Consider the following 27,988-nt stretch of genomic DNA (forward strand, 5'->3'; position numbering starts at 1 on the left):
ACCCTTAGAGGAGGAAATTGAGCTCACCGGACCCCCAGGGTCATGTGTTGGGTAATGTGACACCTTCTGAGCCAGTTTCTCAGATGAGAACAAGAACACCCATTAACATAAATAGCCACTTGTTTACACAGCAAAATGGGTTTATTTCCCAATGGCAGAGGAATTACAACTGGATTCCCGAAACCTGGCGAACGTCTGCAGCCGAGGAAGCTGGGCGGGGCTGCTTTGCAGGAGAGCCCATTGGAGGAGACGGGCAGTGGTGGCTTCTCATTGGTTGAGGAGTGGCAGCTTCCCATTGGCGGGGCTGTCGCCAGGGCGGAAAAAACCTTCCTCTGTGGCTGGGTAGCAAGATGGGCTCCTTCGGGTGGTTCTGCAATTGCAAGGCTGGTGGGCGCAGAACTGCCCCATCGGCCTCCCCACCTGAATTCTAACGGCCCTTCTCTCATCGCCCAGCATCAGTCCACTCAGAGGGCTGTAGCAAGGACCCGAGGTGAATGTTGGTGGGAGCTGCCCCTGGACCTCCATCTCAGTGGGGCATCTGGGATGACAGGAGTCACCCCAGTGGGGGCTCAGGAAATGCTCCGTGCTCCCACTTGGCACCCTCCAGCATCCCTGCCCTAGGCCAGGCCTGACGCCTTTCCAAGCGGTACTACCCCATCCCCTCGGGCCCCTCCGGCACTTGTGTGACCTCAGAGGGAGGCTTTTACTTCAAGACCTCTGGCCCCTGCCCCAGCTGCCCGCTGTGCAGACCCGAGGCCCGCTCCCACTGGACTCTGCGCAGAGCTTGAATGGCTCCCTGGCTCCCCGCACACGCGCCCTGCCCACAGACAGGCAGGAACCAAAATTCAGGAAGAGGCCTGTTTTTTAAAATTTGTTTATTTTAAAACACGAAATCCAAGCTGAATAGAAACCACAGAAATTACACTGACGAGATTTCTTAGTATTTGCCAAGAAAAATAAAGCCCCCGAAGAAATAAAAATTAAACCCCAACCCCAGTTAAAAAAAAAAAAAACCACAGCGACAGCACGTATAGCCATGGCCCTACGGAGGGTGGAGGAAGATGCTGAGTGGTGCAGGCCTCAAGTCCCCGTGTTCCTTCTGGATGCTAGGTCACACTGGGGGGTGGGGGGGCACAAGGCCAGGAGGGGAACAGGGAGGGCTGGAATCTGAACGAAATTATACCGATATATATATATATAAAACAAATACAAAGTCGTACAGCACAGAATCATTATGGTTAAACGAAAAGTCCCCCACAAAAGACCCTGGTCCCCACCCATCACCTAGTTGGGACCTGGGCTGTCACCCACTCTTCTCCAGGCTGGCAGGGGTCCTGGGCAGGGAGGGGTGCTGGGGCTGGAATTGCATAGTGAGATGGGGCGGATGGGCATGGCAAGGCAGCCCAAGAGTGGACACCTGCACAGGGAGCCCCTCAGCCAGTCTCCCCCTCTGGACCCCGCCTCCTGCTGGCCCAGCCTATCAGAGGCCTCGGAGCTGGCTGGACCCTGTGGGCCTCATGACCTGGAGATCCTACTTCCCACCCCCTCAGGCTTCCTGTCCCCACGTGGTTAAGGACCCTCCACAAAATGCCTGAGGGGAGCAACGTCCACTTGTGCAGAGAAGGGAGTGGGTGTAGGGAGATCACTGCAATGGGAGTGCTTCAGAAAGGGTCCCCCGAAAACGTAGAGAAAGAAAACTAATGGCAGGACCCGCCCTCCCCCCTCAAGGGCTGAGGCTTGGGTTTGAACCCTTCTGACATTTCCCCTTTCCCTGTATTCAGACTTGATGAGCAGAGGGACTGGGGGAAGCCACACGGGATGAGGACATATGCGCAAGACGCATGGCGAGACTCCCGAGCCCATGCAGGGCCACGGCCCACCCAGCACCACCTGCTTCTCATGCTATGTACATTCACATTGCGGGCAGCCTCACTGGAGCTGCAGAAAGCCTTTTGTGCTTCTGAGTGGTGGCAGCGTGCCCACTGGACAGGGCTGCTGGGCCTCCTTCCTGACCTGGGGCCAGAGGTGGAGCCTGAGGAAAGGGTGGGCAGGTCTGCTGTGGGGGCCCAGAGCAGCAGCCAGGGGGCCAGGGGAACACAGTGCCCTGCGGTGAGGTTTGGCTATGCCCAGGGGTTGAGATGCAAGGCTCAGGCCCCAGGCCCTCCTCTGCCCACACACTGCCCTCCCCTCCCCTGGCAGAGGCTGCTACAGGACCAGGGCAGATGTAGCCTGTCCCCCACCCCAACTCACCCATTGGTCCCAGACACCAGCACAAAGAAAGGCTGATGATGAAGAAGGCTACCTCTGCTCAGGTAGGAAGAGCCCACCGCTTGCCATGAGACCTGGACCTGGGCCCTCGCACGCAGCTGCTGCACAGCCCTCTGCTGCCCCAGGTCTGCTACACGAGCCAGAGCCCCTGTACCGTCTCTGTTCCAGGCTGGCTGGGCCAGGGCTGGGACTGGCAGGGGGCTCCCCATTCTGCCCTGGAGATGGCTCCACAGCAGAAACACAGCAAACATTGTACACTAAAGCCAAAAGCACCTTAGGGAAGCCCTGTTCCCACTTCACAGGTTAGGGAGACGGGGGCCACAGGGACCTTGGTCCTACAGCCCGAGGGACATAGTTCCCGAGGGCGAGTCCTCCTGGGGCAGCACCTGCCCAGCAAGGGGTCTCCAGGCCCTCAGGCTGCCTGTATGTCTACAGCCCCGCCCCAGCAGCACCGCAGGAAGAAACGGCGAGGCCAGCCTGCCTCCCAGCTGGCTTGCTGGGCCTCATCTCCAGCCTGCACTTGGGGACCTCCAGCTGGCTCAGGGTCAGCCGGGGGCACCCTTGGAGGCTGGGGTGAGGTTAGTGGTTAGTCCCAAGAAGGGTGGCAGGGGCCAAGGGCACATTCACAGCCAGCTTGGGGCCCCGAGGCTGGGCTCTGGGACATTGCCTGTCCTGCACGGACAGGGGACGGAGGAGTGAGCAGCGCTTGGCCTGCAGTCCACCTGCCCTAGAGATGACAAACGTTGTTAGCGCAAACGAACTGAACAAAGCTGCCAAGTCGGGGCGGGGTGGGTGGGATTTGGCACCAAGAAGGCAGCCAGCACTGGGTGAGCAGCCTGGCTTGGCGTGGTACCTGCTGTCCTGGCCAAGGAGGACCAGGAGCCACGGGCAGAGGGGTGCTGAAGGGAGAGCAGTGCAGGGCAGGAGGCAGAGAAATCGGGGCCTCCCTAGGCTTCTGGCACCTGGTGGGAGAGGCCTGCGGTCAGGTCAACGATGCTGCACAGAGGAGCGTGGAGGTGCCATGGGTGTGTCCCGCGGGAGAGGAACAGGCGGGCACACAGATGTCCCTCCAGATGCCCGGCAGAGGGGGCGCAGGCTGCCTGTGAACTTAGAAGGGAGGCACAGAAGCCTGGAGGGTGCAGGAAAAGCATCTCGCTGCGGGGAAAGGAGACAGACCACAGGGGAGGGCCAGCTGCTGGAGGAAGTGCCGGGGACAAAGCACCTTGAGTCTGGCCCAGAGAAGGGCTCTGCACACCCAAATCCTTGGGAGGCAGAAGGGTGAGGATGGTGCCAAGGGTGCTCCTGTGTGTTCAGGCAGGTGACCCCAGGAGAGGGCGTGGGCCCAGGGCCCCTGAATCTCCCCGGCCTAGGGCTCATGCCGGGTATCTCCACAGCCCTGCTGGAAGAGGGGGGACAGGAGGGGCAAGTGGCTGCAGAGGTGCCTGCAGCGGGCTTGGCGAACGTGCAGAGGGTCCGGCGGGCGGCCGTGGATATAAGCGGCAGTGTGGCGCAGGAGGAGCAGGGGTATTGGCACGTGGGGCAGGTGGCAGGCCAAGGGGGCCTAGTGGCCGCTGCTGCTGGAGTTGGGGCGAGGCTGGCTCGTGGCGAGGTATTTGGCTCTCATGCTGGAGGTGTACTGGAAGGAGACAGGGGAGGCGGTCAGCAGGGCCTTGGACACGGCCCAGCACAGGCCTCGGTGCGGCGAGCCAGAAGCATCCTTGGGGCAGGAGGCAGTGGGACCACTGACAGAGCCCTGGGGGGAGGGGTTCAGCTGCAGCCAGCCGGCCCAGGGACCAACTCCCCAGCCCTGGCTGCCCCCCAAGCGCAGGTGGGGCTCAGCCTCCTCTCCCCATGATGACACAAGCACTCAGTGCCACACCCCACAGGCCAGAGCTTGGAGGCCCCCAACCACACCCACTCGCCAAACAGGACCTGAGGCCACACACAGGCTGCCTACAGAGCTGGGCTGAGGGCTGTGGGGAGGCCTCCCCCGTGGGACCCCAGCTGAGGGGCTGGGAGGAGGAGGGCATCATGCAAAACTGGGGTCAAGCTATGGTCAAGGAAAGGTCAGAGAGTGCGCAAGGGCCCAGACCTTGGCCACAGCAGGAGGAGCCACCACAGTTGCTCTTTCCAGGGGCCGAGGGAAGGAGGGCCTGGGCGGCAGCAGTCCCTCAGGTTGGGGGCACTGCTGCCCACTCAGGGTGGGGAGCCAGACTGTGGGCTTCTCCAGGTCATGGATGCAGTGCAGAGGCGGCTGGGGGAGGGGACAGCCTGCATATCTTGGCCACCCTCATCTAACCTGAAGCATTAGGGTCTTACTTAAGGCATGTGTGTGGGTGTGTGCTCACAATAAACACACCTGTGGATGGCACGTGCTATGGCCAGACAGTGTGCAGAGGCCACATACTCATGGAGTGGGGGTAGGAACAGAGGCATGTGCCAAGGGTGGCCAGTGGTATGAAGCCTGGCAGACTGACTCCAGAGCCACATACTGACCCCACTGACCCTGGGGGTCACCAGCAACCTGAGCCCCCTCACCTCAGCCCCCAAATCAGGAGAGACAGTGTCCCCTGGTTCCCGAGAGCCCCCTGGAGCTCCTGCTTGGAAAGGTTACAAGCACCCAGCAGGCAGCTGTGAAGGCATGCCAGGAGGGGCGGCGAGACCAGGAGAGGCAGCAAGTGCCAGGCAGCCATCTTTCCATGGCCGTGCAGCTGGGATGGGGATGGTGGGCAGCAGCCTGCAGCCCTGAGGAGTCCAAGCAGGTCCACAGAGCGCTATGCACGGACTGTCAGGAGCAGCTTGCACATGGCCTGCATGTGCCTGTGCGCACCTCTGGGCATGCAGGGCAGCACCTCAGGTGGGCCTGCCAGCCACACCCCAGGGCCCTAGCTCACCCGGTCCCTGAGCCTGGGTATCAGGCCCAGACACACCCACGCATCTGCGTACCCCATCTCCTTGCTGGGAGGTGCTAAGAGGGGCTGGGGCCACCTGTAGCTTGGCCAGGCATGGGGAGGAGGGTCACTGCCCCTGGCATGAGGGCACCAGTCCAGAGCTGACCCAATGGGCACTGAGCTGAGACAGGCCTACAGCATGTCAGATGGGCCCAGGCCAGCACTGGGAAGGGGAGGAGCGAGCAGAGGGAATGGGGTGCAGGTGGGCAGGAGGGGCGGGCAAGGGACCTGGGGTGGGTCAGTACCTGTCACTCTGAGGGCAGTCACCACAATGTTCGGGCACTGTCCATGGGCTTAAACTGCCAGCCTGCGAGACTGCCAGAGTCCCGGGCAGCCAGATAGCGCTAGGAGGGCCCGGGGAGGAGGGGGTGCAGGAAAGAGAGAAAAAGGGTGGCCTCAACGCCAGGGTGCAGGCCTAGCCCAGAGCAGTGCCGACCAGGGATGCTGGAGCACAACAGGATGGCTGGGAGCCCACCCTGCCCCTGGTCCAGGTCTGGGGCACCCAGGCCAGCTGCGTGCTGCAGGGCACAATGGGGCCACCACATGTGTGGCTATTTCTAAAGTATGGTGGCACTCGGCCTCTCTGGCCCTCTCTTTGGCAGCCCACCACCCCCAGGAAGCCGGCCAGGTTTCCTCTCTGCAAGCTCCCTTTCTTTGGCACCAAACTACCCTGTCCCCTCTTTTCTGTGTCTCATCCATGAGGCCAGAGGGGTCACCAGGCATGGCTGGAAGAGCCAGGGGCTGATATCTGCAAGGTGAGCTGAGGAAGTCAAGGAAGGAGTGGGGCAGGCTGGAGCGGGAGGAGAGAAGTCAGGGCCGAGAACCAAGCTGGCCCCAGCCACCCACCCTGGACCCCAGGTGCTTTCTGGCCAGTCTGTCTACACAGGCGGGATGCCTACCTGAGAGCCCCCCGGCTGTAGTGTGCCCACCCAGGCCTTGGGGCCCCTCGCCCTCCCGCCCAGAGACTTACTGAGGGCGGCGGGGACTCGCGCCCAATGAGGGGGGTGTTCTCACAGCGGGGATTCTGGAAATTGGCGTTCTGGCTCCTGTGGTGCAAGGAGAGAGGGACCGTGGGTGTGTGCTCGCCACACATGCCCTGTGCTGAGTCCAAGCAGACCCTGTGCCCACCCCCTTCTGCACAGTACCCTTCCATCCTGACCTCAGTGGGGGTCACCACCCTGTATGCTGCCCACTAGCAAGGGGTCCCGTGAACCTGGCAAGGTGACCAGGGGCTCAGAGCTGCCCACCTCAGCCCAGCCAGAGCCCCCTAACCCAGCCACACACCGCCCTGCAGTGGGCAGTACACACAGGCCCTCCGTCTGACCAAATGGCCTCCGTGGTGTCAATCCAGGCTTGCCAGGCCGACCCTGGGCAGAGCCACCACAGCCCCTGAGGCCCAGCCCTGGCGTGGTCTCTACTGTCTGGCGGCCCCCTCCTGACGTGGCCCACCTGCCCCTGCTCCAGCCCTCCACCTTTCTGCTGCCAGCCAAGGCCGGACCTGCCCCCCAGGGCTTGGCTCGCAGCCCAGCTCACATGTACTCGGTGACCGGGGCGTTGCTGACAGTGTGGGCCGCGGCCGGGATGCTGGTCTCACTGCCATAGCTGCTGCCACAGCTGTACAGGCTGGGCATGTGGACCCGGTAGAGGCTGTCGTGTGCCTGCCGTGGCCCTGGGGCGGCCTCCTCCTCCCCATCCTCTTCAGGGCCCCTGCAGGGAGGGACACTGGCTCAGGCCCACGACCCCCAGGGGGTGGGCTCCAGTGCAGCAACACCTCGCAATCCTGGCCCCCAAAATACACACTACAGAACCATGGGCAAGGGCCCTGGCTCTGTCCTCGGTGAGATGGGGGTGCCACAGGTTTGTCCCTCAGCCTGCACACAGGGACGTCATCTGCCTGGGAGAAGGGGCAGGGTCCCTCCTGGGGAGCACAGAGGGCTGGGGCCTGGAAGTGGAGGCACCTGCATTTGGCTCTGCAGGGCCCCCACAGGCCCATCTGTCCCCAGCAGCCCGAGCCCAGCCCCGTCCCCAACTCTGCGGCCCCCTGGCCTGCCATACCCTTCTCCGCTCAGGCCGCTGCAGGACAAGGCAAGGGGGCCGCGGGTCAGGCCTTTGGCACATTCAGAACTCATCAACCCAGCCCAGTCCCCAGGACTTAGGGCTGGGCTGCCTGGCAGTGATGGCACAGGTTGGCCAGGCCTGGGCTCTCGTCCCAACTCCCCACGGGCTGAGTCACCTTGGGCAGAGGGTGTCCTCACAGTGAGGGCAGTGGGCCGAGTGCTCCCACATAGTGGTTCTTGCGGTGCCCGATCCCCAGAGGCGTATATTCTTACAACCCCACTTTACATTTAGGGAAACTGAGGCCCAGAGTGGTTACGGGACTTGTCTATGGTCACCCAACAAGCAATGGTAGAGCCAGGATCTAAATCCAGGCCATGTGGCTCCCGGGCTGTGCTCTTAGCCACTCCTGCTTAGGTGTCAACTTCATAGTCACCACCAGTATCACCACACAACCAGCCCCCATCACGATCACCACCACCGTCACCACTGCCCTCATCACCATCGTCTCCGTCATTATCGGTGCGACCAGTATTATCACACCATCACTACCACCACCACCACCACCACCACAGAAAATAACAGCAGAAATCCAGACAGAAGAGACCTGAGCTGGGCTCTGTGCCACCCAAGCTGGGTCACCACGACGTAGCCGTAGCCCAAATGGGAGGGGAGTTGGTGGGTCTGCGGGGGCCCAGGCATGGGAAGAGGGCCATACACCAGTCAACCTGTACTGACCAGGAGACTGAGGGTCTCCCTGGGGCCACTAGGATCCCACTGCGAAAATAAGGACATAACAGCCTCAGGAGAGATGCCATCCTGGCCACCCACTGAGCAGGCCATGGAGGCCCACTCAGCACCGTCCCTACCGAACCCTGAGCCCACAGCCAGCCAGCCAGCTCTCCATTCCAAGGCCAGCCGGTCAGAGGCACAGGAGGGCACAGGCCATGGGCTGGCAGTCAGAGAAATGAGAGCCTGGTTCTCCCTGCCTGCTGCGGACTTGCCCATCACCTGGGCTGGGAGCTTCTCAGCCCAGGTTTCCATCCATACAATGAAGATGCTCATCTCGGCCCTGCCAGCCTCATGGTCACTAGAGGCTAAGAGGGTGTTAGGAGGTGAGCAGGCATGTGTCCCTGTCTCTAGGGACGAGGACACGGATGTCCAGAAGGCCTGTCCCTAAAACATCCTGCATGCTATGTGGTCTGGGGCAAGCCCTGAGCCCCTACCTCTTCTGTGGCCAGGTGTGTGGGACACTGCAGACGATGGAGCTGAACATGAGCGCTGTGACGAAAGAGAAGAGGGCCAGGTAGATGAGGCCCTCGACACCATCATAGCAGAAGCCCGTCAGGGCCTGCACGTAGTCCTGAGGCCGGGAGAGATGGGGAGGCATGGTGAGAGAGCATGGGGGGGCCTTGGCCCAGCCCACAGTGGCCTGGCAACCCGACTTGAGGCTGGGCTGAGGATCCACCATCCGCTGATGACCTCCTTTCCTGAGCGACCACCGTGCCCTGCCCCCAGCCGTTCGCCACCCGCAGGTGCACTGCCTGGCTCCAGGAGGCCCATCCTCACCAAATGCAGGCTCCGGCAGTCCACCAGGGCAGTGAGATGCTGCAGGTTCACCTCTGTGCCGTTCAGCACCTCCTGGACATGGAGCAGGGGCTCCTGGGGGCACACGCCACACAAGGTCAGTATACACGTACCCTGGGAGCACCTCAGGGCCCTGTCCACCCCATACGCTGCCATCACGACCACCCTTAGCCCCATGGTCTTGGCACAGGCCCTAAGGACGCAGAGCTTTTAGACTGAGGATGCAAGGGTGGCAGGGAGAGTGGGAGCCACCACCTGCCCAAGGAAGCCACTACTGTGTAGACCCTTTAACAGGAGGGGCAGCAAACACCCACCTGGTTCCTGACATGGGCCTGCTTCTTCTAAGAATCTTATTTTAAGGAACAATTAAAGACAAGGGAACATTTTCATGACATTTTAAGACAAAACATTATCTAAAACACTGTAGAGTGAGCCTGACCCTGTAGAGCCTGTGTGTGTGTGTGTGTGTGTGTGTACACATGGACACCTCTTTCTCCATCTTCTCCACATGACATGGTGCTCCCTCGAGAATGGCCATCAGACACAACACTGCCTGTTACATTTTCTAAGGACCCTCTGCAAGCTTGAAATGGATTTCAGGATATGCTAACTTATTGCTACAGGCTGAACTGTGTCCCCCAAATCCATATGGTGCACTCCTAACCCTCAGCACCTCAGAACGTGATTGTATGTATAGCTGATCTTGACTAATATGGGTTTGAACTGCAGGGTCCCCTTATATGTGCATTTTTTCAATAAATACATATCAGAAAACTTTTTGGAGACTTGCTACAATTTGAAAAAACACTCTTTCCTCTAGCTTACCTTTATTGTAAGAATACAGTACATAATCTATGTAACACACAAACGTGTAAATTGACTACCTTCCTGGGGAGGCCACCAGTCAACAAGAGGCTAGGCAAGTAGGCAATAGTAATAGTAGTTATGTTTGGAGGGGTCAAAAATTTTATGTGGATCTTCAGTGTCAGTGCCCGTAATTCCTGCACTGTTCAAGGATCAACTGTATTTGAAAAAGGGGCCTTAAAGAGGTAATTAAGGTCATGTGAGGTCATTGTGGTGGGCCCTGTTCTGACTGCTGTCCCTGTGAAAGATCAAGACATACACACAGGAACGACCTGGGGAGGACACAGGGAGATGGCGTCTGCAAGGCCAGCGGAGAGGCCTCAGGAACACCAGCCCTTCCCACACCTAGACTTCCGCCTCCAGACTGGGAGAGGACCAGCTGGCCTAAGATGCCCAGCGTGGTCTCTGTTACAGTGGCCCCAGCTACTAACATATTATTTGCCTCACACTAAGCCAGGAGGGGCCCTGGCTGCAGCAGAAGTAAGAGGAAGGAGTTTTAATAAGCTGTATTTTTTTTTTAATGTAAGTTTTGGGAAGTGTTTATTAGCGAAGGGCTGGCTGCTCACAGCTGGGAGCCCTGTGGAGCCCGCCGGCTGGCCAGCACCTCCCAAGAGCAGCGACAGCCATGTGCCGTGAGAGTGCTCAGACCCCAGAGCTCCTTGGGCAACACTAGAGCACCTGCGATTCCTGGATGCTCTGGGTGCCCCTGCTCTGAGGCTCTGGACAGGTGGACCTTCCACCCTGCATCTGATCCATCTCCTCAGTTTTTAAATATGAAGAGTTTGCATTGTTTTTAAAATAAAGAACAAAATTGTTCTTAAAATCCCTAGGGCAATGAAGGGAGTGTAGAGAGGAGACAGGGCAACTTCCCGTGGAGAGCAGGAGGGAGGACGCCATGATGAGCAGAGGGGCATGCACTGCGTGGGGCTCACCCGACCTCCAGTCTGCACCCCACTCTCACCTTGGTGGCTGGGTACTCCCGGGGGACAGTCTTCAGGAGCTCGGTCACAGCATCCTGCATCTCTACCAGCGCCTTGTGGCTGCCCGACAGCTTCTGCTCCACAGAGAGGCCTGCTGATTCCAGCAGGGCCAGGCAGCCCACTTCTCCCTCCCATACCCGCCCATGAGGCAGGTGAGCTCTGGTGCCCCAGCTTCTGCCGGCCTGAGGGACCCAGCCTGTGGCCACTGAAGTCCCCAGAGAAGCCGGACTGCAGCAGGGCAAAGGGGACACCCCTCGCTGGGGCCCCCATACGCTGCGCACCCACCCAAAGAAAACACAGATCACTGAGTACGGCGTCTGGACAGCAGGTGGGTGAGCTTTAGGATCCCGGGGGGCTGTGCGATCGTGAGGCATGACGGGCCATAGGCTGGAAGGTTTCCCTTCAAATCCCACCATGATGGCCTGTCCTGTTATTCCAGAGTGGGCACAGGACCCCTCCCTCAGTGAGGTATCCCTGGGCGCCTCGTGCCGGCTGGACAATCAGGTTGGCCCAGCAGGGGTGGCCCAGGACAACCCAAAAAAAGAAAGGAATCCCACAGATTTGGTGGCATTAAGCAGGCCACCCCTAAAGGCTGCTTTGAGGGCATCAGGGCGGTGACCCCAGGGGAAGTCAGTGACACCAACTTGATGTCTGACAGCTCCCAGGTCCCGATCTGATGGGCAGTGGATATCTGGGCCTGCTTGGTCTCTTTCATGCCCTGCCCTGGCCTCCCAGGGCGGGAGCAGCCTGGAAGCTCACCTGCTGGAAGGGATTGGAGGCACGAGCCGAGCAGGCCAGGTAATACCGCAGGATGTCTGTGGAGAGAGATCAGGGCAGCTAAGCGACCCCAGCTGTCTGGGGGCGTGTGCGTGGATGTGTGTATCTGCATCTATGTGTCTGCTGGGTGTACATGTCCTCACGTGCATTTCTGCATGTCTGTGCACACACTATATATAGGCGTGTGCTCATGTACACTGCATGTGTGTATTTGTGTCTGTGCATTTGTACGTGGCTGTGTGTGTGGGAGAGCATGTGTGAAAGGGAGGTGGTCTCTAGGGAGCCCAGAGCCAGGCCCAGACCCCTCTGCTCCAAGCAGGGTCCGCACAGCATGCACAGTCCTCTTGTGGGGGATCCTCATGTGTCCCTTCCCTCTGGAGCAGCAGAAGGGCAACAGGGATGGGCAGGGAGTCAGAGGACCCCTGGGGAAATATTTGCTTATGGGCCACTTGAGCAGAACAATAGTTCCTAAGCCAGAATGTCACCCCAAAGAGGAGGGTACACAGCCCACGGTTCTCAGCCTGGAGGGCCCAGGAAGTAGGTGGCCTGCTTGTTCTGTCCCCATTGAAACACGTGTGAATTCGGTGTCCATGGAACTCACAATTCTGATTCTAAAAACCCTAGGAGACCCTGGCCTGACTGGAGCCCAGGGAGGAGCCCTGGACCCTGCCTGCCTGCCCACCCCCACCCCTTAGACAATAACACTGGCTTTGGACGGGAAGCACCTCCACTTCTCAGGACAGGGACTGGGAGTGAGAGCTTGAGGGCAGGGCTGGCCGCAGCTGGGGCAGCCTCATGTGCACTTAGCCCCAGAGCTCTGGAGTCCCCTCAGGCTTGTGCTGGGAACATAAGAAGGCACCTGCTTCACTTCAGCCCCGGTACGTGGAGCCTGCACACGGGCTTTGTGGGGCTCAGGGCAGTCTACGGCCTCACACACGTGAGGCTGGGGCTGCTTGTGCATGCCAGGACCCAGGAGCCCCACACAGCGAGGACCAGTTGAGGCCAGGCCGATGGCACCGAGGCAGGGATGGCGGCAGGGACAGCAGAGCAGGCACCCTCCCAAGGGAGGTAGTCTTCCCTGTGCTGCAGGGACAGCCCGCCTATTTTTCTCTCACAGAACACACAGCACTGCAATCAGGGGAAGCCAGTGAGCTTAGCACCCCCCAGCTCTGACTGCACATTGCACCCCAGACCCCAGAGGCCCACCTCCACCTGCCCCCCGAATGCCCAACATGCATCACACACCTAGTCCCAACTCCAGACCTGCTCCCCCAACTCAGTCCACAGCCCCCATGACAGCTGCTCACACAGGGACTGGAGTCCTCAGAGATTCTGTCCCCATGTCTACATCCAGGGAAGCCCTCTGGCTCTGCCTGCCCACTTCTCACTCTTGTGGCTCAAGGCACCTGTCTCCTGCCTGCAGGAATGCCTCCCTGCCTCCCTCCTGACCCTCCTCATCACTCCAGCAGTCCAAAGAATCTCTGAAAAGGAAACTCAGTCACGGGCCATGTCTCCCATCCTTCCCAACCTCCCTAGAATAAAGCCCAAATTCCTGCCCCTGACCTAGCCCTGTTGGGCCACCCTCTCCTCTTCCAACTGGCCTATTTTCTGCCTCATACACACATCAAGTTTGTCTCTGCCTCAGGGCCTTTGCACAAGATGCATAGCCTTCTCTGGCTCAATTTTAATGCCACCTCTTTGGCAGGCCACCTGGACTGGCTCTCCCTATCCCCCTACCCTGTAGCCTGCTCCTACCCCTACTGTTACTGGCCTTACACAGAGCCTATCATTCTTAGAGCCGCCCACTCTTGGAAAGCGATGATGTTCACTCACTTGCTTCCTGATCTGGATGGGTCCTGCCTCCCCCAGACTGAGACCCCACAAGAGCAAGAATGCCTGGGCCTGGCTCACTGGGTCTCCTCAGCCTGGCCATGGCTGCAGACTCACCCCCACTCAGCACCGAATGCTCCTCCACCATCCTGGTCACATAGGTATCAGGGTCCACACAGAAGTCACTGGAGCCCTAGGGTGGGTGTGGGCAAGGAAAAAGGGGTGACTAAGCTAGCCCCCCATCCCTCAGCTCTTAGGGAAAAGCCTACCTCCCAGGATCTGTTTGAGGCCCCAGAAGGCACAGTATGAATGTGGGGACACTGACCTGCCATGTACCCGCTGACAAGTCCCCACCCCTCTCAGGACCTCAGTGTCCGAGGGAGGATGGAAGGGGACAGTGTGGCTTCCCCACCCCTTGGCCCAGCAGACAGGATCACCCTTCCCCTCCGCCACTCACCACAGACACAGCCAGCTCCAAGCCCAGCGCACTCCAGCTGATGACCAGGGCCAGGACCCCCAGCAGGCAGACCCTTGGAGAAAAGAAAGCCACTCAGCAACCCCAAGCCAAGGGTGACAGCCATGCCACCTGTCAGGATGCAGGCCACAGGACCAGGTCCCAGGGCGATCTGGGGATCCGCAGGGGGCAGTCAGAGCCCCGGAGAGCCCAATACAAATAAACTTCCCTCCCACCTGGAGTGGGTTAGAGTGGGGCTGAGAGTGGGGACAGGGTGGGCACATCTCGGCTTGTGGGAAGGCCTGGTGGGTTCCTGAGCCCTTTCCTCAGCAGGCCACAGTTCTCTGCTTTCACTAGAGTGCTTCAGGGTCTTCCCTCTCCCCGACTGTGGGAGGCCCCACGGCAGGCAGACCCTGTGGCTGGGCCCCGAGTGGGGGAGAGGGAAGCCGGCCTGACTCGGGAGCCCAGCCCCTGCCCTCTGCTGGGGCCCACAGACTCACCCCACTAGGACACCCTTGGAGCTGCGGATGAGGCCGACCAGCACCAGCAGACAAACAGCCACGTCGAGCAGCAACAGCCCCAAGTAGCCCAGCCACCTGCGGGCACATTGCAGGTGTGGGCCCAGCACAGGGGCCATGGGACAGGGAGAAGGGGGTGTTGGGGCAGGCAGGCATCTGGATCCCTCAGAGCCCCGAGGGGCAGCTGCAGGCAGCTTTGGAATACGGGGATTAATTAGCATCGGTGCTTGTAAAGGGGGCCCACTGGCAGGAAAGAGGGCCGGGCCGCACCTGTACCAGTCGTAGAGATCGACCTGCTCTGCCAAAGCCTCCAGCGATACGGCCGGGTTTCTCCAAAACGGGATGGCAGAGGTGTAGCCTAGCAGCGCCTCGAGCAGGTCCTGCAGCCGCTGCACCGCTCGCAGGGGCTCGGGCTGCGTAGCCAGCTGCCGCTCCAGGCTTTGCAGGTTGGGCTCCGCCGTGCGGTTCAGGGCGGCGGCCGTATCCCATACCTGCGCGGGGCCAGCCGTAAGAACGCTCCCCGCCCCCCGCCCCCCCAGGAGCACGCGCACAAGCAGGGCGGAGGGCAGGAGGCGCCCCTCCTTCGGGCAGCACTCACGCGGTCCTGGACCCCTGCCACCGTGCGGTTGGCGTGGCGCAGCGAGTAGGTGGCCCGATGGATGCCGTCACTGGTCTCCCCGTTGCCGTAGAAGCCCACGGCGATGCCGGCGCTGCGACAGGACGCGGCGCGTAAGACCAGGCCCCGCCCCCGCCAGCGAGGCCCCGCCCAGGCCCCGCCCCCGCGCTCACCTGCAAACCAGGGTGGCGATGATGACGCACCAAGCGGTGCAGCAGCAGTCGGCGTCCAGGTGCTCCTCGCTCTTGCGCCGCCGGCAACACAGCCAGAAGGAGTAGAAAAGCAGGAAGAGGAGATCCAAGGCGAGGCAGGCCAGCGCGGCGGCCCCCAGCAGCAGCAGCGCCTGCGGACGGTCGGTAGGCGGCGCTGCAGGTGCGGACCCCCGCCGCAGCTCTGTGCCTGCACCTGACGCCGGGACCGGCAAACCGACCACGCGCCCGGCCGAGGGGCCAGGCACACACTCCCGCTAAACCCGCCCCTCCATGTCCCCGGCCCCGGGTGCTGCGGCCCCCGACACCTGAGAGATGTTCCTGTGGTCACCCAGACCTGGGACCCCAGACTCACGTCCTGAACCTGCACTAGACCCCAAGACTCGACCCCACTGAGAGGGCCCGGTGGGCAAGGCCACAGTGTCCTCTCTCCTAGTCCCTCCCAGTCCGCGCCCCTCCCCATGGGAGCCTGTCACTGCCTGGGACCCAGAGACCAAGGCCGACTATGTTTGAACAGGGAACCCCAACTGCATGGGGAGGCGGTGCTGGGTCGGGGTGGCCAGGCCCCTGGGCAGGGCCAGCATGGCTGCTGACTGGCCATATGGCCAGGGAAGTTTTCCCATCTCCCTGGGCCTGTTTTCTTTTGTGAAAAGGAAATGATGCAGCCTCCTCAGGTAAGGTGGGCAGAGGCTCAATAGAGGCCATGTCTGCTGTAGGGCTCAATGTCCTTCAGGAGGAGACCCCACCTGCTGCATCCCCAGCACCAAGAATGCTCTGGACCTGGCTATATTTGCCAGCCTGGGCCCCAGGCAGCCTGAAGGACCCAGAACTCTCCAACCCCATCTCAGCAGGCCCCTGGGAGGAAGAAGCACCTCCACCCGACACCCTCCGTCGCTGAGGCTGGTGTGTCCCCCATAGGAAGCAGCTGACTTGACCCACAGTGACACCCACTGTGGCTCAGCCCTGGGTAGTTTGCCTGGCCTGGTGCCTCACTCCAGGTCACTGATAAAGAAACTGGCACCAGAGGAGGAGTGGATGAAGCACCCATGTGCCACGTCACAGTCCCTCTGGCAAGACCCCCACATGCCCCTTGTTGGGGTGGGAGTGGGGGCACATGGCTGCAGGCTGGACCCGACCATGCGTACCTCATGGCGGAGAAAGGGCCAGTACCACACAGAAGGCCTGCCACTCGGAGGCACCCACCCTTGGGGGCCACTGGAGTTGAGCTGTGACCACTGGGCACCTCTCAGCTGCTGTTGCCTACAGACAGCACTGCAGAGACATCCCGAGCAGGGGGGCCTGCACACATGTCTGAACACCCAGCAGCATGGCTGTCCCTGGGCCTGAGCCAGGGAGCCATCAGGTGGAATGCTCCAGGCCCACTGCCCCCTGTGGCCCCCTAGAGAGGAGAGGCTCAGCCACGGGAACTGCTGGATGGCAGCCCTGGGCCATTTCCCAGGGGACAGTTGCCAGGCAGCAGAGGGAGGATGGCAACACCCTCCACCCCACAGGAGCTGCTGGCCCCAAACGCCTCCAGCCCAGCCCCACAGCAAGGCAGGGCTCTCCCACCTTGTACCTGCTCAGGGAGGCACCAACTGAACAGTCACGGCAGGGGTGTTCACCTTAAGGGGCCTTGTAGCGGCAGCCCCCACACCGCCAGCACAGGCTGTCAGTAAACCTCGGGTGCCAGAGCTCCCAGGGCCTGCCCTCACACGCACAGTCTGCCCACTGACCAGAGGGGCCATGGGCCCCGCTGTTCCCTGCTCACAAGCAGAGGATGTCAGCACTTCCATACCAGGCCCACCCCCAGTCCCCAGCCACTGCCTCTACTCCACCTGCCTGGAGCTCCTTTCCGAGAGCCCTTCCCCCAAACCAGCGATCAGGACACCCCCACTTCCGACTTAGAAGCCTCCACCAGAAGCCCCCTTTCAAAGCCCTGCTGGCCCTGGCCCCTTAGGTTCTTTGGGCCATGTCCACCAGCCCCATCTTCCCCATCTGCTTCGTGTTGGCAGCCCTCTGGAGGCCCCCTCTGCGCTCTGACAGGCCTCCTGGTGCCCCTGACTGGAGAAGCCTGCACTCCCACCCCACCTCTTCTCCTGCAGGACCCCCATCTTCCACCCTTCTCACCCCCAAGTCCAAAACACAGCTGGCTCGGGGCTGGTACTTAAGCAAGTACATCTACACACATCCTCTCGAGGAAATCCTTCCCAGGGTGATGAAGCCAGGGGACAGGGGCATAGGGCGGGTGGGATCCCAGGTGGGTCCCTGAGCCCACCCAGCCTGGCACAGGCAGAGCTCAGTCTGGCAGTGAGCAAGTCCAGCGCTCAGTCATCAGGGCTCAGCAAAGAGGTCGCAGGCTTGGGGCACTGTCTCAGTGGCACCAGGACCACCCACTCCCATTTGCCAGATGGGACAACTAGGCGAGATAAGCACATGGGGTCAGGCGAGAGCCCAGCACCTGGCCAAGGTGGGCCCAGCACGGCGGGGCTGGCCGCTCATTTGGGAAGCTTGTCAGGAGCCAGGCACCCAAGAGACGCTTCTTTCAGCCTTTGGAGCTGCTGGGCTGGAGGAAGGCGCATGTGGCGAGGCCTGTTGGGGCACCTTGCTGGGAAGGCAGGGCCTCAACCAGGTCAGAAGGACACTCAGAGTCGAGGCTTGGGGGTGCTGAGTGGTGAGCTGGCCACAGGCGGCACTCCCGAAGGAGCTGCCCTGGCCCTGGGCACTGCGCAGGTGGGTGTGAGCAGCTCCTGCCTTCCTGGGGTTGCCTTCTACAGCTTTGACACAGCTGTTTAGTTTGTTGTTGTGGGTTTGCTGTACTTGGCCCATGAATGCACGCTACTTTTACAATTACAACACAAACCAGAGACCTGGTAGTAGCTCCTTTCAGCTGAGCTTGGGAGGCCCCTGCTCGGAGCCCAGCTCTGCATGTGAGCTGTGTGGTCTCTGGTCAGGCTCTGTCGCCCTGTACCTGCTTCCTCTTCTCTGGGTCCCAGGCAAGCATTTCCCAGCCCCTCTAAGGCTGTCCCATGGCAGAAGGGCCGAATTTGGGCCCCTCTGGGTTTATGTGCTGTCACAAAGTCCCTGCTGGTGCCTAGTCCCCCAGCAGCTGAGATGGAGGGGAGCGACACTCCTGCCTTGCCACCAAGAGGCTGAGAATTGCCTGCTGCTGGACAGAGGCTCAGTGACAGGAACAGGGTGGGGGTGGGGGGGCATCTCCTGCCCATCCCCCATAGCCATACCCCAAACTCAGGCCTGAGAGGGGCAGCACAGCTCTTGGAGAGCCAGTGCTGAGGTTCAAATGCTGTTCTGCCTAGTTTTAGAACGTGACCTCGAGTCAGCTACTTTGACCCCTACCTCAGTTTCCCCACGTATGAAACGGAGACAGTAATAGCCCTCTCCTAACAGGGCCACTGTGTGGATCCCATGAGTGAAGGCACCTCCGTGGTGATCCCCCAGGAATGGTCAGTACCCAATGGGCGCTTCCAGGGCCGGCTGTCACCATGCAGCCTGGTGTGCTGGGTGCAGGAAGCAGGCACCCTGGCTGCTCAAGAGGAGGGGAGCCCAGGCCTCTCAGACAGCAGGGGCATGTGCACATCATGCCCACACCTGCCCGAATCCACACCTGAATACCCACACACGCATGTTCATACATTCACCCCACAAACATGGCCACACGCACGTTCATATGCCCACGCATGGCCACACATGCCCACGAATGTCCACATTCACATGCACACATCTACACCAATATGTTCACACACAGTCACCCCACCCATATTCACATGCAGGTTCACATGAACACACAGGAGCCATTGCCCTGTGAGTTCCCAGCAGTGGTGGCACAGCAGGCCCCTGGCTGAAGACCCCGAGGTCATGAGCTGGAGGAGGGTGGTCCCCAAGAACTTGGGTGTCGAGCCCTTCCAGAGGCTGGGGGTGGGGAGGGAGCCAGCTGGCTACCTGCCCTTGGGGAGGCTGCCGCTGCCGGCCACCCCTGCCTTGCAGGGCAGATTCAGGGTTCTAAGCAAAGGTAGAACCAGTGTCCAGGCATGGGGGGGGCCAGGTCCTGGGGCCAACAGAGGGGCACCAAGGGAGGAAGGTCACTTCCAGAGGCTTCCCTGGGGGCCCAGGTGTCCCGGGTCACCCCCAGAGCCCTGCCCACGGGGAGCCAGGCATCCCTCCCTTCCTGGTCTGTCTGCCCAACTCCAGGAAGCCCCTCTGGACCATGAGGACAGGGACCCAACTTCCACCAACCATGCTGGGTCTGATAGCCATACCACACCCAGTGGGGTGCTAGAAAGGCCCCCCTAAGCTCAGCAATTTAGCAGGGGTGGTGCCCCCTCTGGCTCTGTGGCCTGGCACATACCGGTTCCTCAGAAATGTGGGGCCTCCCTGCTCCCCATCCCAAGCTCCTAGAGGCTGAGGCAGCTTTCTCTCTGTCAGAATGTTTTCCCCCTGGATGGGGCCAGCCTCAACTATCAACCACACTGGCAGCTCGTGGGGGCCCCAGTGCAGCCCCAGAAGGCAGGCTGCAGGCCTGTAGCAGGACAGCCTCCCCAAACCCTATGGGAAGGTGACGGCACACCCCTGGATTGCACAGGAACACTCCAGGAATCAGGGGTGGGCCCAGCTGTGAACACACAGGGCCCATCGTTGTCCGGGTGCCAGAGCCAGGCAGCAGGGTGCCCAGCACAGGCACTTCCTCCTGCCAGGGGCCTGCAAACACCCAGAGTGACCTCTGCCCCTGTCTCTGAGGCCAGACTCTGAGAGAACAGCCTTCCGCTGGCATTCCGTAACGGCCCCGCCTCCCCTTTCCAGGCTGGCGGCCCCTTGGCTTCCTCTGGCCCATTCAGAAAGAGAATGGGAAATGTCTGCTCAGCATCTGGGCTCTGACCAAATGGAATCTTCCGTCTGTGAAGGAAGTGATGCCAGCACTTGGTCAGGCGAGACGAGGCGAGAAGCTGAGGCCCACGTCCTCCCTGCCGGCCAGCCACCTGAGGCGCCAGGAGAGCGCTGGGCTCTGTGAGGGAGCAGGCAGGGAGGATGGCGTGGACACACGCACACCACCCCTTCCGGCCCTGATGCTTGTTCTCAGTCCTGGGTCACCCTTCTCAAAGCCCCTGCAGCCCCTGCACAGAGTCTGTTCCCTGACAAGGCCCCTACCCTTTCCCCCAGACTCTCCCTCAGGCCCTAAGGCCCCCGAAAGCCCCCACCCACTTTGGAAACACCCAATGAGCCAGAGCTGAGGGTCTAATGCCTACCCCATCCCAGTTGGGGTTGAGGCCCAGGTCTGAGGCCTGTCGGAGGACCTAACAAGCCCCAGCCACCGGCCGGGACACAGCAGACAGGAGGGGCCCCAGGGCAGAGGCTGTCCTCTGTGTAATAGTCGGCTGGCTCCCTGTGCAGGTGGGTGGTCCCACAGGGTCAAGGGATCTCTGGCTCAGCCCCAGGGTACACAGGGGCCCCAAGCCAGCCCTGTGAAGGGAAGGCTCACAGTGAGCCACCAGCTTTTACCAAAAGCTTGGTAGCAAGAGGCTCAGCTCCATCCATAGGCACACTTCAGGCCCTGAGCCTGCCCTTCCATGCCCTAACATGGACCCACTCCTGCAGGCTCCACCCCCACGACCTGGCCTGGACACACTGCCTGTCAGCACACAGGCATTGCACCCCACCCATGCACACAGCCAGGCTGGGTGCCAGCTCAGATCACCACAACCCCGGGACACACAGCCATGGGCTGCCTGCATAGGCAGCTTCAGCTGGGGGTCCTTGCAGCTCCTGGCAGCCCCACCTGGAGGCCCAAGTGGAAGCATGCCACACGAGGACCTTACACCAGAGTGACAGACCAACCGCTTGCTGAACACACACCGTAACAGTCAGCAGCCACACTCACTCCTCTGCAGACCACTACAGCCCATGGTCAAGCTGGAGCCCCTGCACCACTGGGAGCCCCTCACAAGGGCTGATGGGAAGTGTGGGCCCTTGGCTGCCCCCTGAGCCCAACCCCGGCCACAGTGGGGTGCCTCCCTGCGGGCCGTCCCAAGCACCCAGGCACTGGGCCTCACGGGGCAGGGAAGACTTGGGGACCAGCAGTCCAGAGGTGACTGGTAGACTCCCAGAGGCCAGGGAACTTCCTCAAAGTCACACAAGCTGGGGAGATAGAGCTGGGATCCTAGCCCAGGCTGCTGTGACTACAGTCTGGGAGTCTTATGGCTGCCTGTGGCATGACAGAGACAAGCAAGACCCACAAGCTGAGCCCCCAGAGAAGGCCTCGGCCAGCAGTACCCCCAGCTAGGTTCCCTGTGCCAGCCCTTCCCCAAAGGCATCTCAGACAAGCCTCAGTATGAGGCTCCAAACAAAAGATGAGTCCAAGTCTCGTGCTGCCCTGCACTGCGGTGTCTTGCGGGAGTGTGGAAGCCTGAGCCGCCACACCAGCGCCTTCGGCCCAGGGCTGGCCCCTGAAATCAAGGAATGTCAGTGTGGCATCCTCAGCACCAGGCCTGGCACAGGAGCCATGGGCATGACAAACAAGACCCCAGCAGTTCAGGCCTGGAAGCTCAGGGGCTGGGAGCCAGCAGAGGACCGAGGGGTTGCAGAAGCGTCAGGGGGGCCCTCTAAACTGCCATCTTGGGGTCAGGAGGTGCCAGCAAGGCACCATGAGGTGGGGCAAGCATGCACAGAGGGGCAGGTGTGACCAAAGGTCCGGGACAAGGTCCAGGCTGCAGACCTGCGTCCTAAGGGGCCACTGAGCTGCAACCAGGCAGGGCCAGGCCTGAGCCCACAGCTCTGGGCAGCAGAGTGAGGGTCTGGTGGATAGGGCCAGGGCAGGATGGGGAGCAGCAGGCCCCTCCACTGCCTCTGCGGTGTGCCCCACCCAACCCAGATGGCCAAGAGCCTTTCTCCAGAGAAAGAGACCAGGTGGGGAATCCAGGAGGCTGAGGGTGAGGGGTGATGGAAAAGGCTCCTCTCACCTCCTGGGCCAGGCTGAGTGGGTGCTAACAGCCTGGGCCGCAGAGCTGAGCTGGGAGCCATGCTGGCTGTGCAGCCCACAGCCCCCCACCCCTCTAACACACTTGGCTGCAGCTCCCAGATGCCGACCAGAAATTAAAAACAGATTTTCCACTGAGCCAGGCTTGGGTTTCACGAATTCCATGACGGTGAGCTCGTGGCCGTGCATGAAGTAAAAGCACAGACGGCGGGCAGCAGAGTGGGAGCCTGAGAGGGGTCCAACGCTGTCCAAGTCTTCCCACCCTGAGGTCCAAGGTCCAGGCCACTGGGCTGCACATGGACACGTACCAGCTGTGCCCTCACATCCTCACAGGCACACACAAAGCTCACCCAGAATCCCCTGGACAGGGCCCGGCGACACGGGGTTAGAGGCCCCAAGAGAAGCTCTGGCCGGTCACCTCCAGGCCCAGCACCCGCCCTGCTACCCTCCAGGCCTGGGGGCCTGCCCTCCTGTCTGCCAGAGTCCTGGCATTCTCACAGACCCCCACCCCCACTCCAGCGTGATGTCCCGGCAACTCCTCCGTTCTTCCCCAGGCTCATCTGCACTGGTCATCCCAGGGGCCTGGACCACAGGCCTCAGATGCAGTCAGGAGCCACCAGGGCTGCCCTCTCCCAGGGAGATGCAGCTCGGGGGTAGAGCCCAAGCCCAGACTCAGCCAGGGCTGGATTGTACAAGGGAGCCTCAGAGTGCTAGTGGTCAGGAACCCAGCCCAGAGAGCACAGAGCCAGGAGGGCAGCACGTGCCTGGTACCCCACAGAGGCTTAAGAGGCCACCTAGGCTTTGGGCTGCTCAGCCTCACCCCTACCTGCAGCCAACACAGGGCAGGACCAGCCACCTTGGGTGCCTGTGGGATGGGACAGAGCCCCTCACACAGCTACTCCTTAGAACCCAGGCCCCTGGCCGGGAGGACCCAGGCCTCAGCCAGCCCTTTTCAGCAAGGCGGAAGGAAGGTGGGCACGCCAACCAGGGCTGAGGGTAGTACATGTGTGTACGAGCTTTGACCCCAGGACACATAAAAAGCCCTGGTGTTGGTGGAAAGGGAGGCTCATGGGTCCTGTGCAGCCCCCTTCCAGCCCTCCCAGCTCACACACAGGCCCTGGCACAATTGGATCCACCCTGCCTAGACCCACCTGGCCCTGCTCCTGGGGACACACTCCACACCCAGGTGCCTTCCCCTGGCTCTGGAAAAGCCAGCTGGCACCAAGTACAGCCCCATCTTACCCCTGGCATTGTCTGGAGGTTCCACCACAGCCCCACCCAAGGCACAAAGGGTACCTGCTGCCCCCCAGAAGCCCACAGTGTGGTGGACTCCTCGGGAGTCCTGCTGGGCAGGCAGCAGACCCGATTCTAGGGCATCTGCCATCCCATCTCTGCCAGGGTACTTACAGGCCCCTCCTCAGGAATTTAGCTTGGGGGCATCCTCTGGAAAGTGGCCTGCCTCCAGCAACATGAGCGGCTCCCTGCTACAGGTGACACAGTGCCCAGCATGTGCCCCCCTGAGCTTCAACAGCCTGTCTGAGGGTCTGTGCCCTCATCCATCCCAAGACCATGCCTCTGAGAGCCTCGTGAGGGCCGTGTGTGTGTGTCCTGACCCAGCACAAGGGCCCAGGGCTGGCTCTTGTAACATGTCCCAATTCCTCGGGGGCCACGTGGGGCACTTCCCAAATTCATGCCCCAGGCTCTGGGCTGCAGATTCGGTTCCTCCTCTCTAGGAACGACTCAGCAGAGCTGCCTGGTTGGGGCGAGGCCTGGCCCTGACACCTGCTCAGCTCCCCTAAGCCAATACCTGCTGGCAGATTGGGGCCTCTGTCCCAACTCTGCAACCACATGGTGCTATGTCCTGGGGGAGGGGGTGCTGGGCTAGAGCCGCCCATGTCTTCTGGCCCACTGATGCTGGCTCCAGGGGCCCAGCTTTGCTTCTGTAGGGGCAATGGTGCCCACCCCCAAGGCCATGGCATGGCTCCCCAGAAAACTCTTACAATCAGCATGAGCCTCTCCGGCAGAGCAGCTGCGGCCTGGGGTCCACAGCCACAGGGCACTCCACTCGGGGCCTGACCTAGAGCCCTGGTCAGGGCCAAGACAGCTAATGTCCCTACCCGGCAAATCCCCTAAGCAGAGCAGCACAGTGTTGGGGACAGAACTGAGCACCACACCCTCAGACCCTTGACAACCAGAAGCCACTGAAGGGCCCAGCAATGGCACCTGGTAATGCAGACCTGGCTCCAGGGCCAGGTGGAGCACCTGCTGAGCTTGGTCCCAACACCTGCCCCCCAGTGGGTGTAGACTTGGGGTAGAGGCAACCACCGGCCATGATGGGCCTGACCATTGCCATGAAGCGGACACTGCACCCGGCCTGCCAGCTTGGCTGCATGACCACCAGGGAGACCCTCTCTCCTCTGAGCCTGCACCCACTCTGTGAACCGGGAGTTCCTACCCACTCAGCTGTCCCTTGCAGGGGAGCTCCGGGCATGCTGGCTGCCGGCAATGGCCCAGCCCCAGGGGGGCCACAGCAGACCACACAAGCCCTTCTGCCTCCTTCCAAGCACCTGCTCACCCACAGACCCTATCAGACCCCCACAGAACCTGCAGCAGCTCTCCCTGTGGTCTGCCCACCCACAGATGTCACGGGCCCCCAAGAGACAGGTACGTGGCCCCGCAGCCCCTGCTCTCCAGGACAAAGGCCTTGGGAATATGAAGCTGGAGACCTTCAGTCCCAGGAGGAACTGCAAACCTTTAGGATATGAAATCCCACTCTTGCTCTTGCAGAGGTTCTAAAGCCCCCCAGTGTAAGGCCAGTCAGGGCTCTGGGAGCCCTCAGAACACCCCCATCAGCTCCTAATCCCTAACTCCCCTGCAGGGGGGGTGTCCAGGAAGCCCCTGACCCTGGGGCCGACTCTGGCTCCTAGTGTCACAGGGGCAAGAGTTCTGTAGCAGGATTCTGGCCCTACTGACTACTCACTATGTGTTTCTGAGCCCGTCTCCTTTTTGACTGTACGGTTTGCTAGTCTGTACAATGGAGGTAATGTTCCCCACCTTCCAGGCTGGTGTGAGAAAGGGCTGGTAATAGATAGCCCCAAACAGTGCCCCAAACAGGCCTGGCCCACAGGGTTTTCCAGGGGGTTCCACCAGGGCTCCCAACAACAGACGGTGAGGCAGGAATAGCAAAGAAGGACAAAAGCTAGTCTCCCATGCCACATACACCCCCACTGCCCTGGACTCAGCCAGGCCCCACCTCTGCCCTGGGCAGCCCACCAGGCAGGGATTGGGCCCAGCCTGCAGTCCAGGTTGGGAGCCAACACAGACAGGCTCCCAGGCCATGAAGGAGTACCCTAGGTCAGGAGGACAAGGGGTCCGCCACCCACCAAGGGTATGTGGGATGGGATCACTGCCCCTGGACAGCTAAGAATGCTCCATCAGGGGAGGCAGGATGGAGCCCAAGGCCACAGCCCATGCCGACCCATTGCCTGCCCACCCAGGAAGGAGCTCTGTCTGCTGCACACCCGACATGGAGCAGGAGCACCGGGCCCTTGCATCAACACAGGAACTGTGCAAAGGTACGCAAGCACAGACTTCAGGATGAGGTAGGAAAGACTCAGAGAGGTCAAGGGCTTGCCCAAAAGCACAGCACAGAGGCAGGAAGCATGCCCAGGTCTGGTTCACTCCACAGCCCCCAGCAAGGCACGGAGGCAGCAGGGGAACAGAGACAGGCTGGTTTCCACACTGTGTGAATTATTCCGTGGCTAATTCTGCTCCTTGGAGAGAAGGCAGGAGGGTGAGTCAGAGCCCTCCCACAGCAGAGGAGGGAGCAGTGCTTATAGGGGTCTGGGGCAGGGACCAAGGACCTCTGAGGGTACAAGGGCCCTGTGGGAGGCCAGGCCACTACTGGTCCCTGGGCCTGCCCACCACTCCCGAGCCTCCCAGGCTGCAGCGTAGGCCCCTGCTCACTCCCCACCATGTGTCCTAGGTGCCCTGGAGGGCAGGTGGCAGCCCTGGGCAGCAGGGAAGTTCTGTGAGGCTCACAGACACCCAGGTGCCCTGGCGGTTGCCCTGGAGCTTCAGAACTGATAAGTGGCAAAGAACTTCCTAGAACAAAGCCCAGCTCCTGGCCTGCAGAGGCTGGGGGCATGTGTGATGGGGCCAGCACACTGGGAAGTTCCTGCAGAGCCCCCACACTGGCGGCCCCCTGGCGCTGGACTTCTAGAATGTGGGTGTTGGGTTTTATAAGAATCCTGCTGTCTCTGGGCGTGCCTGGGCCCATCCCTCACCCCCTTTCTGATCTGCTCAGGAACTGATCAGCAGGGCTTGGGAGTGGGCACCAGGAGAACACTGAGGCTAAGGGTCGGGCTCCTCTGCACAGCTGGGGTGCCCAGAGTGCCCTCACTCACTCACTGCTTCTTGTTCTCCCTTCTCTGGATAAGGGAAGCCACACAGGACAGTTTTGAATAGCCGAGGTGTGACATGGTCCATGAACACCGGACCCCAGGCCATCTGGACAAGCAAAGCCATTTCCACCCCACCCCAGGGCTCTGCAATGACCACCAGAGAGGCACTCTGGTCAGGGGGCTTCCAAAATCCTGATCCCCAGGCAGGAAGGAAATGTCTGGTCCCCTGCCTTGCACTTAAATGACTGGTTCAGTGATAGGGGTGGCGCTGGGGCTTGGCATAGCCCCAGGCCCCGGGTCCTACGCAAAGAGTCTGGTCACCTGGGAGAGGGCAACAAATGGCTGCCACTGCCCCCCACCTCTGCCCAGGCTCAGCCCTTTTCCAGCCTCCCGGACTGAGGCCCACCTGGTGTTCCTGTGGGCAGGCCTCCCTCCATCAGGGGCCACAGGCAGCTGGGTCTCTGGGAAGGCCAGGTGTCACCACAGTGCACAGGGCACCTTGTGTACATCCCACAGCCTGGCTGCCCAGCAAAGGTTATTACTGGCCAGGGAGAGCTGGCACTTGCATGGCCCACTCACCCACCAAAAAGGCTGCTCCAGCTGGGGACAGAGGGCAAGGAATCCCCTCCTAGCTGAACCAGTCCTCTCAGCATCACCTTGGTCTCAGGGCCCTGGGTTCCTCTGGGTAGGGGGCTCCCTGGACTGCTCTGGGTGAGGGACAGGGGCCTGGACTGGAGCTGACAGCTGGCAGGGGGCTCCGCAGAGGGGAGGGAGGCGGTCCACATAACCCCAGAAAGGAGGTCCTTCGTGAAACCAGAGAAGGCTAGAAACTGCAGGAAGGCCATGGACCCTGGAGGGGCATGAGGGTCTCAGACTCTGGAGGAGGGGAGCCTCATGACCCTCCAGAAGAAAGCATGACCCAAGACGAGGAGGGGGCCCGTGAACGTCCATGGGAGGTGGGGACGTCCTTAGACCCCAAAAATTGAGGGGTCAGCAACCCTTGGGGCGGGGGGCCCACGACCCTAGTTAAAGACTGAGGCCGTGACCCTCGGTGGGGGACGGAGGGTCTTCAGACCTTCGTAAGGAGGGGGCCGTGACCCGGGGTCCCGACCCCCGACCCGGGGTCCCGCGTCACCTGCTGGTAGTCGGTGTCCTCGGGCCGGAACTGGCTGCTGGTGGTCTCCCAGCGCAGGTTGAAGTGGGGCAGCCGGTGCAGGAGGTTCACCCACCAGGGCGCCGCGTAGCTGACCCCGGCCATTGCGGGCCGGCCTCGGGCGCGCGGCGGCCGCGGGGCTTCCTCGCTGGCCCAGTGCGGGGTTCAGGGGCCAGCCGACCCCTACCTGGCCTCCCGCATCGCCAGCGCTCTCCTGGGCCCGGCCCGGCCCGGCTCGGCCCGGCTCGGCTGCGCTCGGCTCCGCTCGGCCGCCCGCGCTCGCCGCCTCTTTGTTCGCCGCCGCCGCCAGCGCCTCCGCGCTCCCCCGCCCTCCGTCC

At 61.4% G+C, this 27,988-nt stretch overlaps 1 protein-coding gene across 2 annotated transcripts; it reads right to left on the reverse strand.

The window, feature by feature from the left end:
• Positions 1-858: 858 nt before the first annotated feature.
• On the reverse strand, positions 859-27,973 carry TTYH3 (tweety family member 3). Of its 2 annotated transcripts, XM_037008351.2 has the most exons (15): positions 27,633-27,973; positions 15,074-15,243; positions 14,883-14,994; positions 14,555-14,775; positions 14,267-14,362; positions 13,770-13,842; positions 13,430-13,505; positions 11,465-11,520; positions 10,687-10,779; positions 8,844-8,936; positions 8,501-8,637; positions 6,753-6,926; positions 6,190-6,265; positions 5,465-5,563; positions 859-3,904 (listed from the first exon to the last, which is right to left on the reverse strand). In XM_037008351.2, exons 1-14 carry the CDS (start codon positions 27,753-27,755, stop codon positions 5,483-5,485), a joined length of 1,581 nt encoding a protein of 526 aa, XP_036864246.2. In that variant the 5' UTR covers positions 27,756-27,973; the 3' UTR covers positions 859-3,904; positions 5,465-5,482. The 2 variants fall into 2 exon arrangements, with proteins under 2 accessions (XP_036864246.2, XP_017518414.3); XM_017662925.3 differs by lacking the exon at positions 5,465-5,563.
• Positions 27,974-27,988: the final 15 nt, after the last annotated feature.

The sequence above is a fragment of the Manis javanica genome, chromosome 10, assembly GCF_040802235.1.
Source record: "Manis javanica isolate MJ-LG chromosome 10, MJ_LKY, whole genome shotgun sequence".
In the NCBI taxonomy this organism is placed as follows: Eukaryota; Metazoa; Chordata; class Mammalia; order Pholidota; family Manidae; genus Manis; species Manis javanica.

Bases quoted from the DNA above. Each gene is read 5' to 3' on its own strand.
- TTYH3 (XM_037008351.2), bottom strand. From the start codon at position 27,755: ATGGCCGGGGTCAGCTACGCGGCGCCCTGGTGGGTGAACCTCCTGCAC. The intron at 14,776-14,882 runs GTGAGTGCTGCC...GGCCCCGCGCAG, and splicing joins TGGCAGGGGTCCAGGACCGC to GTATGGGATACGGCCGCCGC. The intron at 10,780-11,464 runs GTGAGCTTCCAG...TCTGTGGAGCAG, and splicing joins CCTCCAATCCCTTCCAGCAG to AAGCTGTCGGGCAGCCACAA.